This window comes from Poromitra crassiceps (assembly GCF_964638095.1).
Source record: "Poromitra crassiceps genome assembly, chromosome: 18".
Classification (NCBI taxonomy): domain Eukaryota; kingdom Metazoa; phylum Chordata; class Actinopteri; order Beryciformes; family Melamphaidae; genus Poromitra; species Poromitra crassiceps.
Window position 1 is genome coordinate 23,950,328 of NC_139636.1, and position 21,113 is coordinate 23,971,440.

The 21,113-nt window shown below is 43.1% G+C and overlaps 2 protein-coding genes across 3 annotated transcripts in view; one reads left to right on the forward strand and one right to left on the reverse strand.

Moving 5' to 3' along the window:
* Positions 1 to 914: 914 nt before the first annotated feature.
* Positions 915 to 7,954, forward strand: fads2 (fatty acid desaturase 2; the record flags this gene model as incomplete). The annotated part of the gene is made up of 12 exons (XM_083654428.1): positions 915 to 1,112; positions 1,768 to 1,878; positions 2,471 to 2,668; positions 3,216 to 3,317; positions 4,409 to 4,534; positions 4,650 to 4,710; positions 5,329 to 5,405; positions 5,711 to 5,808; positions 5,916 to 6,012; positions 6,105 to 6,184; positions 6,783 to 6,908; positions 7,903 to 7,954. 12 exons carry the CDS (start codon positions 915 to 917, stop codon positions 7,952 to 7,954), a joined length of 1,326 nt encoding a protein of 441 aa, XP_083510554.1.
* A 2,218-nt stretch (positions 7,955 to 10,172) lies between these two features.
* The window catches only part of eps8l2 (EPS8 signaling adaptor L2), a gene marked incomplete at its 5' end in the record, with an annotated part of 29,766 nt that continues 18,825 nt past the window's right edge, over positions 10,173 to 21,113 (reverse strand). The window contains 15 exons of one of the 2 annotated variants that reach the window (XM_083654211.1): positions 10,173 to 10,419; positions 10,876 to 11,008; positions 11,433 to 11,619; positions 11,787 to 11,805; positions 14,388 to 14,507; positions 15,289 to 15,397; positions 15,534 to 15,568; positions 16,126 to 16,309; positions 16,388 to 16,536; positions 17,436 to 17,510; positions 17,606 to 17,694; positions 18,553 to 18,679; positions 18,802 to 18,878; positions 19,015 to 19,124; positions 19,434 to 19,513. In XM_083654211.1, coding sequence (XP_083510337.1) covers positions 10,345 to 10,419; positions 10,876 to 11,008; positions 11,433 to 11,619; positions 11,787 to 11,805; positions 14,388 to 14,507; positions 15,289 to 15,397; positions 15,534 to 15,568; positions 16,126 to 16,309; positions 16,388 to 16,536; positions 17,436 to 17,510; positions 17,606 to 17,694; positions 18,553 to 18,679; positions 18,802 to 18,878; positions 19,015 to 19,124; positions 19,434 to 19,513 — 1,569 coding nt within the window. In that variant the 3' untranslated portion in view covers positions 10,173 to 10,344. The remainder of the gene's footprint in view (positions 10,420 to 10,875; positions 11,009 to 11,432; positions 11,620 to 11,786; positions 11,806 to 14,387; positions 14,508 to 15,288; positions 15,398 to 15,533; positions 15,569 to 16,125; positions 16,310 to 16,387; positions 16,537 to 17,435; positions 17,511 to 17,605; positions 17,695 to 18,552; positions 18,680 to 18,801; positions 18,879 to 19,014; positions 19,125 to 19,433; positions 19,514 to 21,113) is intronic. The other variant, XM_083654212.1, reaches the window with a different exon arrangement.

Consider the following 21,113-nt stretch of genomic DNA (forward strand, 5'->3'; position numbering starts at 1 on the left):
CTTTTTCTGTCTGTGCGCACAGGCGAGTAGGCGACAATATTCGGATGGGCTGCTATGAGCCAATTACAAATATGCCAGTGGTCCACGATATCCGCGGATTGGCCCAGAAACCCTCGAATGATCGGCTCGGAATTTGGAGTGAATGAGTCAGTGAACACATTGGAACGAGGATGGATGTTAACTATTTAAAGTGGATCTGTAGACTAAACGGGAGCGAAAATGTGCATGATTTGTGCTAATGTGATTCAAAAGCAGGGAGAGTAGGCAAAATCTGGATTCCAGTAGGCTACAGTAAGTTCTCTTTTACTTCATCTCTCCTATGCCACCGTTATCTGCGATATTGTAGTTAGATTAACATTATTGGCTACGCGGCACCAAGCTTGTTTTGGGGTTTGATAGCTGTATGTTGTTTATTAGCATATTTATTCACATTAACACATGAACACGAATTGGCAAAAGACGCTAGGCCTAAACAAATATATTATATCGGTTTTCTGATGTTTTATAGCCTACTCGAAGCATTGAGATCCACGGGTAGTTTTGATACAGTAAGAAAAATGATGCAGATCTGAAATGCGCCCTGCCCAAGCCAATTCAGCTTCTCGGTTTCCATCATCAATTATTTGTGAAGACATTGCATTTGCATTGCTCTTTGTCTTACAGGCACCTCACTAGTGTTACAATCAATCAACTGCGTGTTTAAAGTAGTAGAGAGAGAGATCAACAGGTTAGGCTCTTCCTCTGTCTGAAGGCACTGCGCCGTAGCTGCTCCCTATGGAGTCTGGGTAATAGCTCAGGGCCAGGGGGCTCTCTCTCTCTACCTGGGTACCTGGGTATTAAACATACTCTGCACTTTTTTCCACCTTGGTTTTGCAGTTGCCTGGTCCTCAGTGTGCAGCTGGACCCGCGTGGAGATGGGTGGCGGAGGGCAGCTGACTGAGCCTGGGGAGCAAGGTGGCAACGCTTACACCTGGGAGGAGGTGCAGAGACACTGCCATAGGAACGACCAGTGGCTCGTCATCGATAGGAAGGTGTACAACATCACCCAGTGGGCCAAGAGGCACCCAGGTGGGTCTCGGGTCATCAGCCACTATGCTGGAGAGGATGCCACGGTAACTATGCTTTTCATCCATGATCCTTTATATAAAAGGGAGTAAGTGGGTTCTGCAATATTTTGTCACGTTTTGGTGGTCATGTTTTTGGTTACAATTGTGATGTCACTGATGATGTCACTTGAGCAATTGTGATGTCACTGATGATGTCATCATCACTGATGATGTCATAGACATTGTGACATCGTCAGTGATGTCACAATTGCTCGAGTGTAACAAAAAAACACAAATTGGCCAAGTGGCATCACTGATGATGTCATAGACGATGATGTCACTGTTGATGTCATAGACGATGATGTGACAATGTCTATTAAATCATCAGTGATGATGTCACAATGTCTATGACATCATCAGTAACATCACAATGCTCAAGTGCCATGCAGCAGCTGAGCATATTATGCGAGCTGCAGGGCGGGCGAGGCCGTGTAGTGCCGAGCTAGTGAGCCCGCGAGCCTTGGAATTGCGCGCGTGTATTTTAAAAATAGCTTAAGTAGATTTATGCTTTTCTGAAAATATAATGGAGCATTTTTTGTTTATATTGCCATTTACTTTACTTTTACTTATTACCACTCCATCACGGCAAGGGCATAATAATTTGCAATCCTGTATCACACTGCACCATCAACGCTACCATATTATTATTTCTGTGTTCTAGGAGGCATTCACGGCTTTTCATCCCGATCCAAAGTTTGTGCAAAAGTTTCTGAAGCCCCTGCTGCTTGGTGAGCTGTCAGCAACAGAGCCAAGTCTGGACCGAAACAAAAATGTGAGACCCATCCCAGCTTCCTCATATATCATACCCACTGTTAAGCCTCACTGTGACAAAATGGCATACAGTATCATGTACAAAACCTGCTTTGTTATTTATGAGTCTTCCTGCCATATTTGAGTTTTCTGATACTCCTGTTAACTACGGTAACTCAAATTGCTTTTCCTGATGCTGCATCTCCTATACCAGCTATTGCTATTCTGCGATAGGAGTGATTCTCAACGTGGGGTCCTTGATGAGGTTCCATCAAATTTCAGCAGTATTTCATTTACTAAATTTCTTATAGAATGTATAAGAATGACTCTTTTTATATTCATTGTCATCTCTCTACCAATAATCGAAATCTGGACAAAATCATATCTAAAAATAAAAGTATTCTCAGATTTTTGTCCAAAAGACATCTCATCAAATGTGAGTCTGAGTCTCTAATGTGGACTAAATTAGGGTCCTTGATATGAAAAAGGTTGAAAATCACTGTCTTATAGCACTAAAACATTCTTCTTGAACCCCTAACCCTGGCAGCATCAGAGCCAGTGCATCCTTTTGAGTTACAGGAACATATCTTCTCCTGCCTTCTCTCTGCTCTCAGGCAGCAGTGGTACAGGACTTGCACACCGTGCGTGCACAGGCGGAGCGGGACGGTCTGTTTGGAGCTCAGCCCCTGTTCTTCTGCCTCCACCTGGGACACATCCTGCTGCTGGAGGCCCTGGCCTGGCTCATCCTTTGGGCCTGGGGGGGCGGCTGGACCTCCACCCTGCTCTGCTCCGTCATGCTGGCTATTGCTCAGGTGAGGGGGCAAACAGCATTACCTTTCATCCTCACTGATCAACACAGTGTTTCCCACAGATAGACTTTACTTGGGCAGGCCAGCCATGTATATTATATGTAAAAAATAAATAAATAAAATAATAATAATGATACTGTAATTGTATTATCGTATTTTATGTTTCAAGTATACATTACATATTATGATTATTAGTAGTATGAATAATATGAATAAAGGACTGAGAGGTATGCTGTTTACTTCCTAGTTTCTTTACTTCTCCCATTGCATGCATTGTGCATTTTCTTTTCAAAATAAAAGTCCCACGATGCTGCCAAGTTTTATTTTTTCTCAGCAAAGCATTGAGATGAGGGTCAGACATCAGGGCAGACCGTGCAAAACTGTGTAATAAATAAAATAATAATCAAAAATAATAATTCAATATTGTGAAAGATATTGCAGCAAATATTGCAATATTCAATATTAACAAAACTCGGCCCAAGGCGCACATTTTGTATCGAGGATGTTCTTCAACAAGCACATCTCAAAATGTTCTCTTCTTCATTCCTAGTCCCAGGCTGGATGGCTGCAGCATGACTTTGGCCACCTGTCTGTCTTCAAGAAGTCTGGCTGGAATCACATACTGCACAAGTTTCTCATTGGTCATCTAAAGGTATTGGACTATACTTTTCCATCACATTTTTATGCCTCTGCCAACGAAAGCCGTAGATTTTGGTGGTCAAAGGTCAAAGTTCAAGGTCACTGACCTCACATCTGTCCATTCCATGCTCATTACCGCGGTATCTCAGGAACGCATTGATGGAATTTCTTCAATTTTGGCTCAAACATCCACTTGAACTCAAGGATGAACTGATTAGATTTTGGTGGTCAAACGTCAAGGTCACTATGACCTCAAGTCCATTCCATTCTCATCAACGTGATATTCATGAACATCTGGAGGGAATTTCATTATATCTGGCACAAACCTCCCCTTGGACTCAAGGATTAACTAATTACAATTTGGTGGTCAAAGGTCTAGGTCACTGTGACCTCACAAAATACATTTTTGGCCATTACTCAAGAATTAATTAATTCAATTGTGACAAAATTTCACACAAATGTCTTATTGGATAAAGTGATTAAGTGAAGACATTTTATATATCCAAAAGTTCAAAGGTCAACTTCACTGTGACATCATAATGTTTTGCTTATCACTCTAGTTGAAAAAACAATCTTGGGTCATTCTACAAAAATGGTGGAAGTGCTGTCACTTACTTTTGCAGACACCAAAATCCTTGACCTAATAATCACATTACTTATAATACTTGTATGAGTCCACCCTCTTCACTTCCTCTCCCTGGATGACAGCCAGGACAGGTAGTCCACTGGTAGTCTGGTAGTCCACCACCAGCTCATTGGTCTTGTTGATATTGGGCTTCAGGTGATTGTGGTTGTACCGTGTGACGAAGCTCCCTATAGGTCCTCTAACTCCTCTGTAAAAAGAGTCTCTAAGTGAAGACAGCATGTTCCTCACTGGGAATTATTCCCTGACATGTCAATATAGTGAACTTCCATTTAGCAAAAACATTACACTTACTAAATTCCTTCAAAGTATGAGTCTGGACAGACATGGATGTAGACTGCAACTTGACTGTTGGCAGAGGCATACAAGTGCGAGGCAGTTATTTCTACTTTAATCACATTACAGTTTATATTATCTCTTCTGAGTACTACTGTACAGAAATTAAAGGAGTGTTTTCTTAGGGCGCCTCTGCCAACTGGTGGAACCATCGGCACTTCCAGCACCACGCTAAGCCCAACATCTTCAGCAAGGACCCCGATGTCAAATGGATGGATGTCTTGGTAGTGGGAAACTCACAACCAGTGGAGGCACGCAGGAAAATACTGATAATTCTGCCTACTGCAAATTGTCTTCTTACTTCTTACGTCACTTATTATCTTTCACGAGCTGCTCATCTAACTCTGTGTTCCCTTTCTGTTACAGTATGGTATAAAAAAGATAAAGTTCATGCCCTATCATCACCAGCACCAGTACTTCTTTCTTGGTATGTTTTTGATGAATGAATTCAGGAAAGCTTTACAGGAATAATTGCTACATTGAGTAAAGAATTTCACATTGTAGGAAGCTGGCTTTGACAAAGACAACAATGTTGAAACATTCCTTTTTTTTTAACCTTTATTTAAATACAGGGGAAGTCTCACTGAGAGCAATGGTATCTTTTTCAGGAGCGCCCTTTTCACATTCACACACACATTCATACCTGGAAGCCTACCTGACCAGTACAAGCACAGTCTGATCTGCTGGCCACTGAGCAGCTCCACTGGAGCGGTTGGGGTTAAGGGCCTTGCTCAAGGGCACCTCAGTGGTGGTAATGACTGCGCTGCTTTTTCACTTTCCACACCCAGATTTATCCCGCCACTCCCAGGGATTGAACCAACGACCTTCTGGTCACAAGCTCACTTCTCTAACCTTATTTATTGAAGCAGTAAATGGTTGCAGTCCATTCTTATCAGTTGCTGTCTTCCTACAATGTGAAATTCTGCACTCAGGTTTTGCATTTTGAAGAAGCAGCCACATCCCAGAAAAGGGTGTTTGGTTCACACCGGCACTGTCAGCAGCACGCTGTCGCAAAAATAACTGTTAACTCTGTGTTTTCTTTTAGTTGGACCACCGCTGATCATTCCAGTGTACTTCCATGCCCAGATACTACGCACCATGTTTTCCCGTCGGGACTGGGTGGTAAGACGCCAGCTACTGTGTAGTAGCCTACAATGCAATGATATATATGAAGATTTGATGTTATATATTTATGCAACGATATATGCTATAATGTCACTCCATCAGGTTAAATATAATAGTTATTGAATGGATTCCATTGTAGCTGACAGTACAAGAAAACATATTTAATAATAATAATAATAAAAAAGAGAGAATGTGATCTAAATAAATAGGGAGATTTATCACAATGAAGCCATGCTTAAGCGAGTTTCTACTTGATAGCAAAGCAATTACATCAATGATACCAACCCTTCTCTCTTGTGAAGGATCTGGCTTGGTCCATGTCCTACTACCTTCGTTTTTTCTGCTGTTATTCCCCCTTCTTTGGCCTCTTTGGCTCAGTGGCACTCATCAGCTTCGTCAGGTAAATTATATGAAAGAGAATTAAAACAGAACCATACTTATGCAGCAGTTTGATTGTTACATGGTGTAACATATTCAGGGACTGGTGTATTGTCATGAACCACGCAGGTTTCTGGAGAGCCACTGGTTTGTTTGGGTGACCCAGATGAACCATCTGCCCATGGATATAGACCAGGAGAAACATCAGGACTGGCTGACCATGCAGGTAGGCTACCTCGTCTTGTCTATGAAACCCTGAGTCTTGCTGCTGGGAACTATTAGACACTCCTACTGAACACTGTGTCTCATCTGCTTTAGCTGAATGCCACCTGTAACATTGAGCAGTCCAGCTTCAACGACTGGTTCAGCGGGCACCTCAACTTCCAAATCGAACATCAGTAAGTGAAACGATGGAAGCAACCTGTCTCTGCATGAAGAGAATTCTTTAAAGACCCCTAAAATGAAAAGTCAGTCATTATCTGCTCACCCCCATACATGTCAGCTAACCTGACTCTGCCAGACGGGGGCGGTATTGTGTTCATGTCAGCTGGACTCCAGTGAAGTTCGCAGGAGCACCAAAAGCAGCGCTGTAGCCTTCTCCCTTCCAAAAAAGCTAATGTAAAAAAATATCTAAGCAGAAGAAGAAAAATCCAATCAAAATTCTCCAAACAGCTGCAGTTTAATCCACAAAAAAATATCTAAGCAGAAGAAGAAAAATCAAATAAAAATTCTCCAAACAGCTGCAGTTTAATCCAAGTGTTTTGTAGACAATCTAAAATTGACATAATTATCTGGACTTTTGGACCCACAGTGCAATTGTTTGGATGAGCAGCTTTTTTAAGCTGTAAATAGATAACTTCAGTGGTTTGGGAGAAGACTAAAGTGGAACTACAGCTTCTAAATTCAAGCCGTTTCATTCGTTGAATGTTGAGATTTGAGACATGTTGGATGTTGTCTCTGTCTAATGAATGCTTTCTTTCTTCTTCTCTGCTGAAGTCTGTTTCCCACCATGCCGCGTCACAACTACCACCTAGTGGCCCCACTGGTGCGTGCAGTGTGTGAGAAACATGGGATTCCTTACCAGGTGAAGACAATGTGGCAAGGCCTCGCTGATGTTGTCAGGTGGGTGAAGTAAGAGGTTGCATTACAGCGACCCTAGGCCAAGTTCATTTTTTGTAGTTTGTTACAGATTATGAAAGTGCAGATTGTAAGCTTTCAAATGATGGGTCATACATTGAAATCTGAAGAAGATAATATACTTATTTGAATGTTCGTACTTCTAAAAGCAACATCCAGAACCCTAAACAAGCTTAGCTTGCTAACAAATTACAAGTATTTAGTGATCCTAAAACTGTTGTTTGTTATATCGCGTGTGACCATCAACATCTAAACTTGTGCAAATTATGAAAAAAAGTCAAAAACTTTGAGGGTTGCCCATTTGTTGCCCCTTTCACCACCAGACTGTGTCACTTCTGTGGTTTAGTTGGAGATACAAGGAAATGTATTAGTAACAGACCAGGATGGGCTGCTTGAGGTTATTGACTCAGAGGCTCAAGAATGCTACTGACAGTTTGACAGGGCTGGAAGGGGAACATACACGTGATTAGTCTGAAACAAACACACACACACACACACACACACACACACACACACACACACACACACACACACACACACACACACACACACACACACACACACCTTATACATGTACATTTGACAGATGTAGCTACCCATTGGGTAGTACCCAATGTAGTGACAATTTGTAAATCTACCAATGAATATTCATAAGCTTTGGGAGTTTCACAGCATCTCACTACTATAAGGCAAGTTTCTGTGCCCCACAATTGCTCAAGTTGAGTGGGCGGGGCCGCGGGGTGGGCGAGACCTCGAGGGCAAACCATCGAGCCACGGTAAGTAGAAATGAGCGCTGCCAGCACGTGCAGCATGCGAGGCATGAGAAAGGAGCGTGTGATATTTCTAGTCTGTATTACATCAGTACTGTGTTTCTCTTAGCTAGACTACATTCAGACAGAGAGGATTGCTGGGCACACAGTCCACTTGTCTATTATTTATCACTTTTTTTTGTATTTTTCTGTCTCTTTTTCATTTCAAGGTCTCTGAAAAACTCAGGGGAACTGTGGCTTGACGCATATCTCCATAAATGACAAATCGACTCTGTCGTCTCTATACTGTACCAAAAAGAGTCATGTTTCTCTCTTGCACTGCATTATTTGATACATTGTATCTGTTTGGCTTTATGATACAGTATAGTGTGGGAACTGATCTTATCTTTGGTGTTGTAGTCAGTCTTGGTTTACTTTTCAGAGTCTGTGCAGGATTTTTATATACAGTAGTGCACACAGGATATTCCAAAATTGCCTTACAGTATCCTGAACTAGTATTGTATATCACATTTCTTTTGCAAATTGATTGTGAAGTACTGTAATGTTTTTCTATTTCATCAGGAGATACAATTTAATCAATAAATATGACAATCACATTTACGCTGAAAGTGGGGTTTCCCATCTCACTGAAGGTCTGAATGTATTGCAGTTGTGTGATTTTCTCTACTGTAGCCTATAGCGTTCTCTTCCTTCTTTTACATCCGACTCTCCTGTCTTCTAATACAACAATAAAGAAACCAAGTTGACTGTTTCTCCAACTGTGTTATTTAGGATTCCTACGTGAGTCTGGTAAAGAATTAAAAATGAATTCGATCATTTCCAGGTCCAGGAATTTGAAAAGATGTTTGGAAAAGTATGGGAAATGTTGTGGTTCAAGTCTAATACACACATAATTCTAGCTTTTATGTTGTTGAGTAGAGCCACTTTGAGTCCAGTTTTTGATGTAAAGAATAATGTTCAGATATTACCCAGCTGCTGTCCAGCTGACACACAGACAAATACCCATCACATCCAGTCAAGAACAGTTTCTGCCTGGAAAAATACCGTATGGAGTTTATAATATGGAACCCTGATAATCATCTCACATATTCTGATGGCTGTGAAGAAATCAGCATCTGCATAAATCATATTGAACACCATACAAAATCTTCAAAGCAAATCAAGGTCTTGAAAAATAATGAAATTATCTGATTGAAAATAGGAACACAAAGAATGTTTGGTATCAAATCTTTACCAAGTTGATTTTTTTTTTATTAAGATGTTTTTTATTAAGACTCTCTGTCCCATAATATTTAGAACCCCCTTGAATTATTTAGTCAAATGACATATATTATTCAATTATTCATACCAGAACAGAAGATAGTGACACCTTCATTACTGTGCAGCTTACATTGTACAATGCCCTGCTGCAACAAAAAGCACATTAATGAGAGCATCTCACTATTATTGACAATGACTTCATGCAGAATTATTATAAGTTACTCTGTAGTGCGAGCTTGCCAGAATGTCTGATGTGAGCAAATTCTGATTATGAACAACAGGGTTAATTAAATTAATTATTTGATGCTAGTGATATGTAGTACACCAAATATGATGAGACTTCCTCTGATACTAGCTAGCAGGAGCTCAGTTTTAGACCATCTTTCATTATCAAAAGACATGTAAACAGAATAATATGAAAATAATTGGCTATATATCAGAAAATGTGTCATGCATTCTGGCACAGAGATATATGCAATAATCAGCTAAGATCTAGTCATTTAAAGGGTGACTTTGCTGATTTTCAACCAGCTTTGTATCATTACAAAATCAGTAGTATATGCAAATGAACAATGTTTAACGTCCCTCCACCTTGCCTGGACCGAGAGCTCTACCTTCATTCAGAGTACTTCCTGCACCAAATGACATTTGGTGCAGGAAGTACTCTGAATGAAGGTAGAGAGAGCAATAATGACAGTGATGGTAGTAATAGTGATAGTGACAGTAATCGGGAGACCATGGCAAAACTGCTCCAAATGACATCACTATGACATCATTTGGACCAGGAAGTTCTGTGAATGAACGGGGAGTTCCCGGTCCAGGCAAGATGGAGAGAAGTAAAACATTTATTTGCATATACTACTGATTTTGTAATGATACAAAGCTGGTTGAAAATCGGCAAAGTGGCCCTTTAAGTCATTCAGTAAACAATAATATTGACATTGAACATGAACATAACCTCTATATACACTGTTTGTACACACATGTTACATGCGTGCCCTGCATACGCATACCGTACATACATGCACACACACACACACACACACACACACGCACGCACACACACACACACACGCACCGAACTGTACATCAATTCATATGTTCCTCTTTTCATACACATCTCTTAACAACACAGGTAAAGTACATAAGATAACGAAAAACAAAAGCGACATAATTAGCTACGAAAACAATTGAATACATATGCATTCAGGGATACAAAATAAATATACAATTAAAATGTATACAATATATTCTACTGTATGTCAAAATTAACAGTAGATTGTTTTAAAAAGCTGCTGCAGCAGGAATGCTGTAAGGATGGGTCATGCTGGTTGTGCGATGGTCAGCCATGCAGGGCTGTGATTGGTGGAGAGTCAATGCAGTCGGCATGTTCAGCGCTTGCCGGAGCCAATCCTCTCTTGCCTCTGCTTCATGATCTGCTGGAGCTCCGAGTCCACGGTGCTCCTCTGTAAAGCAAAGAGAAGATTTAACCCCACCGGCTTCCCACTTGCAGACACGGCCAATTGTGTCTGTAGGTACGTCTGACCAAGCTGGAAGTACCAGTACTACTAATTGACCCCGGGCCTCCGCGGTTGTAGGCGAGTGCATTTACCACTACACTACCTAGACGCTCCGCAAACAGAAGATTAATTTTCTTTTGAAACTTTTTTTTTTTTAATCTGCAGAAGAGAGAGACAGTAAAGTTTGAAGGGATGATGTTCAAGGGACGTCAGCTGGAAATGAACCGATGACAATTACCTCAGCCCATTGAGCCCGGACGGCCCAGAAGGTCAGTTCTAGGGCACTTCAATAATTGCGGTGTTAAATCCAAATTTATGCACAGGTGCAGCAATAAAGTAGAGTGATTCTGAGTTGACGCCTCAGCAGTCTGTGTGCATGACAGGAAAGTGTGTGTGACTGACCTCTAGATGTGCTCTCTGCACAGTGATCTGACTGTAGACACGGGCGCCTTCCTCTCCACACACTTCCTTGAGTTCTATTTTGTTGAGGGAAAACAGCTGGGCTCCAGTCAGGATGCCCAGACAATCTACCGTCCTACGGATAGATAGAAGATCCACTCACACACTGCCAAAATCATACATTAAATTGCTAATATATCATTTTTGCAGCTGATATGGATATTGATAACTGTGAAGGAATATAACAACAGTCGATATGTATCTGGCAACAGTAAATCATTTTGTGGTGTCGTTGTTAGTTTACTCAATATAATTGATCACCCCTCTAGACCAAATTATAATTTCTAAGACATGTGATATTGTAAAATTTTGTTATATTCTCTCTTCTCAAAGAGGCACAGTTGAACAAAAGTGAACAGCCAAAAGTTGCGCCAAAAAGTCTTTACTGATCTTATCGAAACATTACAGTGGAAAAACATAATGACATTGATATCTCCATCAAATAAGGTATGCAGTGCTATTTTCATTGACCGCATTGATGAATATCTTGGGTGACTTACGGTTTTGAGAATCCCTTTGAGGCGAGCCACATGGTGACTTGCTGCGCGCTGGAGTCGAAGGCGAGTGGTACGTGGCTGCCGGACATCCGCCGATCGACATGGAAGTTCCTGGTGGGAGGCTGGTCTTTTTTCGTAGTGATTAACTGCAACAACTCCTCGTTGACTTGGTTCATTTGTTGAGACACTGCTACGATACGGCAGCAGGGCAGAACAGAACAAGGGCAGTTACGGAGGAGAGATGTTTTACTTAAGTTACGCTTATGTTTGCCTTCACATACTGAGGCACTCAAGACTAAAGAGACAGATCCTTGAACTTTGTAACAAAATTGCATCTGTGTTGTTGTCACCACTCACCTTTGTTAGGCTGCCCAGCCTGCGCACGAGCGCACACACACACACACACACACACACACACACACACACACACACACACACACACACACACACACACACACACACACACACACTTCATGAGAAAACAAGCATGGCAGGTATTATTATAAACACTGGTTTGTCTTTCGTCTCATTCTGCTCGAAACGTTGTTTCTGCATCAGAGACAAAGACTAATGTGTGTGAAAATGTTTTACATCAAGCTCTGTAGGTCGAGGAGCCGCATGGAGCAGTACAGAGGGCGTTGGTGAGCTTGCATGCAGCATGAAGGTATGTGTCCTGTGTGTCTATAGGAAGGTATGCTTGCAGTGAGGGTGTGAATATAATTGCTGCACAATGTATAGGGCCACACCGTGTATACAAAGCGGCAGCACTGATCTAGGGGCCCTTTACACGAGGACAGTCTCTGGAAGAAACGACACAATAGCGTTTCCTTCACACCTTTTCATTCACACCTTCTCCCCGTTTACATGAGCGCTGTTGAATTTTTAAAACGCCGTAATGTACATGCCAGGTCGCTAGGTGGCATTGTGATGGTCAACGGGGCGTTGCTCGTCACTCCACGGACGCTTCTGCATGACGTCATTTCGTAATCTTCTTTCTGGGTTTTAGACACGGAAGTAGATTACGGCTACCGTAGTAATTTTTAGACTTGCCAAAAAGCTGTTTTCAAGCTAAAAAAACCAAACTGTTTTAAAGTTGTAATATTCTTCGGGTGAGAACGTTACATAGATGTGACCAGTTTATCAGAATAAGCCTATTTGGAAATATTTAACGAGCAGCGAGGATCGGGAGCGCTGGCTGTGCTGACACTGTCTACTGTGTAGGCTGCAGTGAGAAAACACTGTCGATGTGCTTGCCTAACGTTAAATGCCGACCGGGTACAGCCATCGGCTCCTCGCAGCAGCAGTAACGCTATGAATATGTAACTGAAGTCGGCCGCAGTGTAGCAATGTTGCCAAGCGTGTGTTGCGTGTGCAGGCACGTCAGAGTTTCTGGGAAGACTATCGTTTCTAACCGATTACATGGAGCGCTCAGCGGGAAGCGTCACCAACAATTCCACTCTAGAGGGTGGTTTCAAAATGTGTCGTTTCCTAAGCGCGAATTTGCCGTCGCCGTCTTAACGGGAGGCACTAACGATACAATAATTCCCCGTTTCCATAGGAAACCGTCCTCGTGTAAAGTGCCCCCTAGGAGCGTAATTGTTCAGACCGCAGAACTACGTGAGATTAAAGGAAATATCATATCCATCTTGATTTATCATTTCAGTGCACCCACTTTCCCCTCAGCCTGCCTCCCCTACTTCGACTTCAGTTAATGAGTTTCCCACATTTCGCCAGAAAACCTTTTAATAACCATGAACTAAGTGTCCCCCCCCCCCCCCTTCCCAGTTGAGAAACAGTGAAAGTCCCACCCCTTCTCTAAATGCAACATGACTTGTGGTTGCATTGCATTCTGGTCTATTGAGGCTGCTGTGTGTGGGGAAAGTGGTCTCTGTTTCTTCCCTGTATGACTGTCGAATGCTACTGCGCAAAGGGACTGACACTAAAACCTGATGTTGATATTTTAGAAAGTCAAATGTTGTTCTGATATTAAATTCACAGAGCAAACAGGTCCTGGGTCTGACTCTCAGCCTCTGGTCGTTCCTGCAGACTGGAGACTCTAAATTGCCCATCGGTATGAATGTGAGCCCAGTGATGGACTGGCAACCTGTCCAAGGTATTTCCCTGTCTTCTGCCCAATGCATGCTGGGATAGGCTCCAGACCCTCGGTGACTATGAATAGGAATAAGCGGTTGTGGAAAATGAATTAATGAATGTAACTGTGCTGAAAATATCTCAGCATGATGGTAAGTCGCCTGTGTTTGGCCAGTAACCCGTGCAAATAATATACAGCCAAACAGTTTTTTGTGTGTGTTTAAGGGTGGATTTTTTTTTATTTACTTTAGGCACTCCTACAGAGATGTTAAAGAAGCTATTTTCAGACATGCAGTGAACTCCTGAAGATATCGAGACATCACTCGGATGGGGTTTATGTATGAACACAATTGGCCATTGTGAGCACGCCCCCGCGCAAACGGATCTTAATCTTAATAAACGATTTGTTGCACTTGTGACAATGAGCATGGTCAACATCGACTCTGGTGAAGTATAACCAAAGACACTGGACATTTTGTTGTCTCTGCCATCTCTCTCTCTCTCTCTCTCTCTCTCACTGCGACTCTCGCTGACTGTGTGTGCGTCAGTGCTGCTGTTTGGCTGCCCTGAAGCATTTGTGTCTGTCCCAGCCTCGCCCCCTCCTGACCCATGTTCCGCACACACAGAAAGTCTCAGCTTCAGAGAAAGCGAGCGAGACAGATATATTTTCTGGATTGGAAATAGCGAAGGCTATAAGCTACAATGCTTCTTGTATGAAAGGGTGACTCTGGGGAATGTCCGGACCTGATTCAACGGACATAGTCAGGATCGAGTTCATGTCTGAAAGTGGCTATACATCCCTGAACACTGTTTTCTTTTTAAGTGTGATTGTAATGTTAGTGTACTCTGCAGGGATGATGAGTTCACCTGGCTGTAGCTGCCCTCTGGCTCCTCTAGCTTCACAACCTCCAGGATGTTGTATGGGACGTAGCCCGCCTGGCCACTGCGATTCCGTAGTTTCCACCACTGTTTGTCATCCTCTAGCACCTGCAAGACACATTCCACATTTCACTCCACAAATCCAAGTCAAGACTACAAACTTGGACTGCTTGTGGGACACTGCTGAGTTGCTTTATTGCTGGCAGTATCCTGTTATCATTTCAAAGTTATTGATTTTTACAGTTTGTTGACGGCAACAAAAGACGACCAAATTAGTAGTCTCACTTGGCCAGAATATGTCCACACTTCGTTTAGCGCTGTGCCAGCGCTGGAGAGATAATTAGGGATGCACGATATTGGATTTTTTTTGCCGATATCCGATATTTTCCAACTCGTTCGGCCGTTGGCCAATGCTGATACCGATACTGTATATGCGCCAAAAAAATATACACCTAATTTCAGAGAACATCAAGTCTCTCCTGTAGTGGAATTAAGACATTATTATGCCTCCTCTTATCATGATGGCCCACCGGCAGATACAGACATAAATACAATGCTTTTCCAAATGTACGCATTCACTGGGCAAATTTTAGGAAAACTACATTATGTAAAACATGCAATTTTTTGCATGCCGATGCCAATATTTTATTTGAAGCCTTTATCCCTTTATCCCCTGCATCCCTAAATCAAATATAGAAAAGTTGACATGATTAACTTCATAGCAGGCTAATGACAATAAAAATATTGTAGTGTCGCTGGAAGGGCCTGCCAACTATTCAGCCAAATGTGAAATCTTGACAATCAAAAAATACCCTACTGGATGTGTCCTGTGGAGGGGGGCAAGTGAAATGTCCCTACAGATATCAATGAAGTATCCTATTGTCATTACCTCTAGCACTTCACCTTCCAGCACTGACAGCTCATTGGCATTGCGGGCTACAAAGTGGTAGCAGATTTTGGCATGTTTACGGACAGAGGGCATCATCCCATTGTAAGACCTGTCAAAACACAAGTTTTATATTTCATAACATATTTTCCTGTCAACACAGTTCGAAGTGTGGTATTCTATTCATGTATTAAAGCAGCAGACATGACTTGACAGGGAGATAATGTATAAAATATGTCATTATTTACCCATTTGATGAGCTTGAGGAATGAGTTGCATAAAACTGGAGAAAACAGAAATGTACATACACACACACACACACACACACACACACACACACACACACACACAGACACAGACACACACACACACACACACACACACACACACACACACACACACACACACACACACACACACACACACACACACACACACACACACACACACACACATTATTTCATCATTTCATTCTCAATAGTTAGTACATTGGTCAGTACATTACTTGCCCCATTACAGAGTATTTGCAAACAGCAGCTAATGAACCAAGGTCATTTTACAACATTTTGTGTGTTGTTCTTACATTGTATGCTTTAAGTAAAGTTGGGGGGGGAACAAGAAAAGAAAAAGAAAAATGATTAAAATCTATATATCTGCTGTAGGAATGTAATTACTTTACTTAAAGCATACAATGACCACATAGAGTAACTTATAGTCACATTACAATGCATTATAACTATAATTATACAGTGCCTATAAGCAGATTATAACGCAGTATAAGTATGTTTACAATGCGTTATAGACATGGGCTTCATAGAAAGTGTTACCCACAACTCTGACCTCTTCAGCTGAGTGTTTTGAGTGCTTCCTGTAGTTGGGGCTGGTGACTGGCGATGGTCCCAGTGGCATCGATGGTCCCTCCATCTCCCATGGCGACGCCCTGAAGAGCTCGGGCGCAGGCTCCCAGCCGTTACGAAACTTGGGGTAGTAAGGAGGAGCGCACTGCTCCCTGGGCCAGTCCTCTCTGCAGGGGGGAGGAACAACGGGTCAGTCAATCACCTCCCATCCAGACAGACGGAGCGGGGTGGTGATGCACATGTACCTGGGTCTGGTCCATCCGTCCCCCAGCAGCTCAAAGATGGTCATCTCTTTGGGGGAAAGGTGTCCTCTGAGGAAGTCGACGGCGTCTTTGGACAGGTGGGGGGAGATGACTGAGCGTGGCAATTCAGGACTTCCGCAGCTCTGCAGCACCTGTGGAAAACGCACGCACACACACGCGCGCACGCACACACACACACACACACACACACACACACACACACACACACACACACACACACACACACACACACACACACACACACACACACACACATCCAAATGACTTGGATGAAATGACTTATTAACTGCTCTGTTAAGTGCAAAATACACTTTTTGTCACAAATATAGATGTGAAGCATTTTGTATAGAATGTAATATAACTGAAGAGAGAATACAGATGTAACTCAAGCTGCTGAGGAAAATATTAGTATATATTGTTTGTGAGGGTCACTAAGTGACTTTGAATATCAATGCCCCAAGTTTATCTCGACCTTATCAAGCAAACACCATGTGTCCACAGGTTACTGTGGTTAAATATCGCCATATCAGCAATGGCTGTGTTTCTAATCCAGCAGTATCGAAGGTGTGGCTGAATACTTGTGCTTGGCATTATGTAGGTATGGCCGCCGCTGCACCTGTGTTACAGCTGACAGCCACGTTGCTCCAGCAGGGTGGCAGTGGGTGTGGTGCCGGCCAAGACAAAAGAAGGAATGTTTCTGATGGTGACAATACCTACCCTAAACTGCTCCCATTCTGTCCATTTAAATAGGCTCACTGAGTGACTAATTATTGTAATGGTACATAACTGACAATGGTAATAATAGATGTATGTACTGTGCCTGTGGGCTAAGTCAACATTATGGGTATTATGGCATTATGGCTAAATGCTTAGCCAGACGTGGAATTAGATTGTTGACATTCAGAAAAATCATCATGTCTATTTTAGGACACTGGCGCCTCCTGAAAGTCTTGACCCATATCCCTCTATGGCTGTTTTGACACCAGACACACTCTTAGCATGATTCATCGTAACTCTGTTGGCGTCTTACCAGCTCCAAAGGTCCGAAGAGGAAATGGACCAGCTCAGATGCACTTGGATTCTGTATGTGTCTCTTCAGTTTGGCCTGCAGGGGGCAGAGTGACAGACAGACAGACACAGTGAGGAGGCGATGAAGAGCGGGGCAGCAGTGAAGGACAGTCAGGAGCTGTGAAATCTCACCAAGAGGTTGAAGGACAACTTCAGTTTCTGTAGGCTATCAACGAACTCTGCTTCAGAGGGGGGCTTGGCTCGCAGGGTCAGCATGCCCTCTGTAAACAAGCAAGCAGGCCAACAACAATGACCACACAGGCCCGTGTGTGTTACCCCAGGGTTACCCACCTCAGAGCCAGAAGACAGTAACACACCGCTTTCACTTTTTGGCCAAATAGGAAAGAGAAAATTGATGACATCCAGGCATCCAGTTACAGCTTTTAGATGAAACTTCCACCTTGGCCAGAGAGTAACAACCAATGGAAGAAAGCTCAACATAATACTTCTCACTACAGGGAGCGAGCTGTGTTGATATCCACAACACAACACAGCTTGTTGTCAACTTGAAATATCAAATTGAAGTTGAATTATCCAAAAAAGACATTTCACCCCCATACCCTGACTTATTTTCCGCATCGTTAGTGGGCATGACACACTTTAGCCCAAAACTGGGCTTTCTCTGGCTGGAAGTATTTTGAATACTTTTGACTAATTGAGCAAAAGGATGACAAGACCATTGCACAACAACACTACTTGGTTTACCGTTACCCTATAGGGGGAGCTGTCTTCTTCCTCACCCGTGTTTTGATGTTCCCTCTTTCTCGAATTCCGTGCATGTGAAAGCAGTGCACTTTGTACACATGCTTTGATTATTCGAAGTCAAGTTTGATCAATGAGCGGTGTAACAAATGACTGTTCCCAGGGAGTAACAAGAAAAGTAATAATATTACCTTGGTAATATTATTACGAGTAATGAGTATAGTAAGGAGCACAAAACTGGCCGTTCCCATACAGACCTCGTGGATTAGGGTCCGGGGACACACAGGACACACAGAAGCACAAACATGGCAGAGTGAGCAATATGGACATATTGCCGCTGAGTTCTTGCCACCAAATCAGAAGAAAGGGAGACAGACCTGCTGGTCCTTTCTTCTTATTCTTCTTACTCTTGTTGCGCTGGTTGAGCTGGAAAAAGGCCTCTGCTGCCTTCTGCAGCCGTGCCACAAATATTTCTATGTCGTCCAGGGCACAGTTGAGGATTTGCTGTGTGAGGAGAGAAAGCCAGGGCTTTAGCATGTGAACAGCAGGGGGGATTTCAAGGCCTATCAGTGAAAGGAGGTGTGTCATCATGTCATGTGCAGTACATGTGTGTCGTGAATACTGACCACGTCCTTCTCAATGCGCTGGGCCAGCTTTTCATGGGACTCAGCATCATGCTGCCCTGAGGGTCGTCTCTCTACATCTAATACACAAAAACGCTCTTTTAATGAAAAATCCAGTGCGGATATCAACGCATCGAATGAACAACAAGGTCACACCAACATGTGTGTGTTACGTATGCAAAACTGCCTGCCTGTGTGCTTATCAGTGCATCTCACCCCGCATGTCCATGGCAGCCACTCGTCCCTTCATACCAGGAGCGGGACCCATAGGTGCCGAGGGAGGGATGATCGTCTCTCGGTGACGCTTCATCTTCTCCTGGTTCACCCTGCAGGATGAGGAGGCGTTAAAAACCTTCTGCACCCTGACATCACCTTAGCTCAGCTGCAAGCACGAGGCAGTCGAACCTCTGGCAGTGTGTATTTTGTACGCAAGTATTTTTTGCATGTGTGTGTGCGAGCCTGTGTGTGTGTGTTTGTATGTGTGTGTGTGTGTGTGTGTGTGTGTGTGTGTGCGAGCCTGTGTGTGTGTTTGTGTGTGTGTGTGTGTGTGTGTGTGTGTGTGTGTGTGTGTGTGTGTGTGCGCGCGTGTGCGTGCGTGCATAGGTTTGTATCTGCAACAGTAATGCTGTTCTCACTTCAAGGTCTGAGGCCTCATCCTCTTTCCATGCTTGTTGTCTCCAAGGGCGCTTTCTACATCTGCATGGACCATCTCAGCCTGGCGGAGTGAGGAGAGAATAAATATGCATTACCGTTGGTACTAGGTTGTCATTTCCCATGCACCCATGCCATGGTTGGGGAGATTTTTGCAATCTCTGTTTTTGCCTTCCAGGCATCTGATTTAATTTAATGTCTGCATGATTTATCCTTGCCCTATTGTTTTCTCTCCCACTCCTTGTATGTGGGAGAATGTTGAAATTTGGCAGTTAAATGTTGCCTTGCTGACTGGCAAACATACATAAATCTTTATGGATCGTATGCCAACCCCAACTGCCAACACACTAAACAGTTGATCTGCACCACAGCATACTGCTCCAGGACATTTACTCACAGTACACACTCATTTCCACCACATTTTACAGACCTGCACAGCTCGTCACCACTCGGCTCTACTCGTTTCGACCCGATGGATGTTTTGCTTCCACCGCTGCTCGATCTGCCCCCGCCCACAACTGGTCGTCATAGCGACCGCATATCTGTCCTCCGCCCATAGCCGAAGTAGGCTATAACATATAACGTTAAAATGAAATCCATACACAGAACGTTTAAACTGTTTATGAAATACTGGTGCCTCTAAATGACCTACAGTGTACATGGGCAAATGTGACAATCGGCCAGGAGAATGGATATCACTTTGTTGTTAGTCAAACTCACATGCATGCGCTGCGCGAGGGACGGGGGTTGCGCTACAGCCAGGGAGAAGTGAAGCATCTACCCCGTCGGCCTCTCACCAGGCAAGACCGCGGCTTCACTAAAGCCCCGCCTGCGGCCTAGCGGAGCCGACACTGCACACAACTACAAGGGCTTCCTGAGGAGCTGACTTTTTCTCTCTCAAAACAATTGAAAACCACCGCCATGTTAAAGCTGAGTAAGGAGATCGATTTTATTTCACCAGAGCCGAAGGCAGCAACACAAAAGACTGATGGAAATAACATAACAGAAGAGAAGGTAAGCCCCACTAAACTGGTATGCAGCATTGACAGTCAGTAGATAGAATAAACACGATTCTGCCTGACCAATCAGTCGTCTGCAGTGTTTTCACGTCACCGTATGGTACCGGGTCCACAGCCCTAGAACCTCAACAGAGCAGGGACCAAAAGCAGCATGACTCAACCCGGGCTGTCCACGTTTTTGATCGATGGAATGAGACAAAAAAGCGAGACGAGCTGGGCGGGGCCGCGTTGATACCAGCGGTGGAAATGGGCCAAATGTTTCAACCTGTCTTGGTATTCGACAGGTGTGCAAGACAGGTCAAAACATTTCTCTATCCTGCAGCCAGCAGTGGCACCAAGGTGAATGTGCACATATCCTCATGTCAAATTTGCCACTGGACCCTAACAATTTGGAAAGGATCTATAGTTGTATTCTATGTACAGTATGTATGTTTTCTGATAATTGAGTCACCATTAAACTGCCAGATTTTAACATGGAGAGAAAGAGAGAAAGGATGAAAAAGATAGAGAGAGAGAGAAAGAAAGAAAGAAAGAAAGAAAGAAAGAAAGAAAGAAAGAAAGAAAGAAAGAAAGAAAGAAAGAAAGAAAGAAAGAAAGAAAGAAAAAAATACACATATTATTAGTTCTTGGTTTATCTGTCTTTCT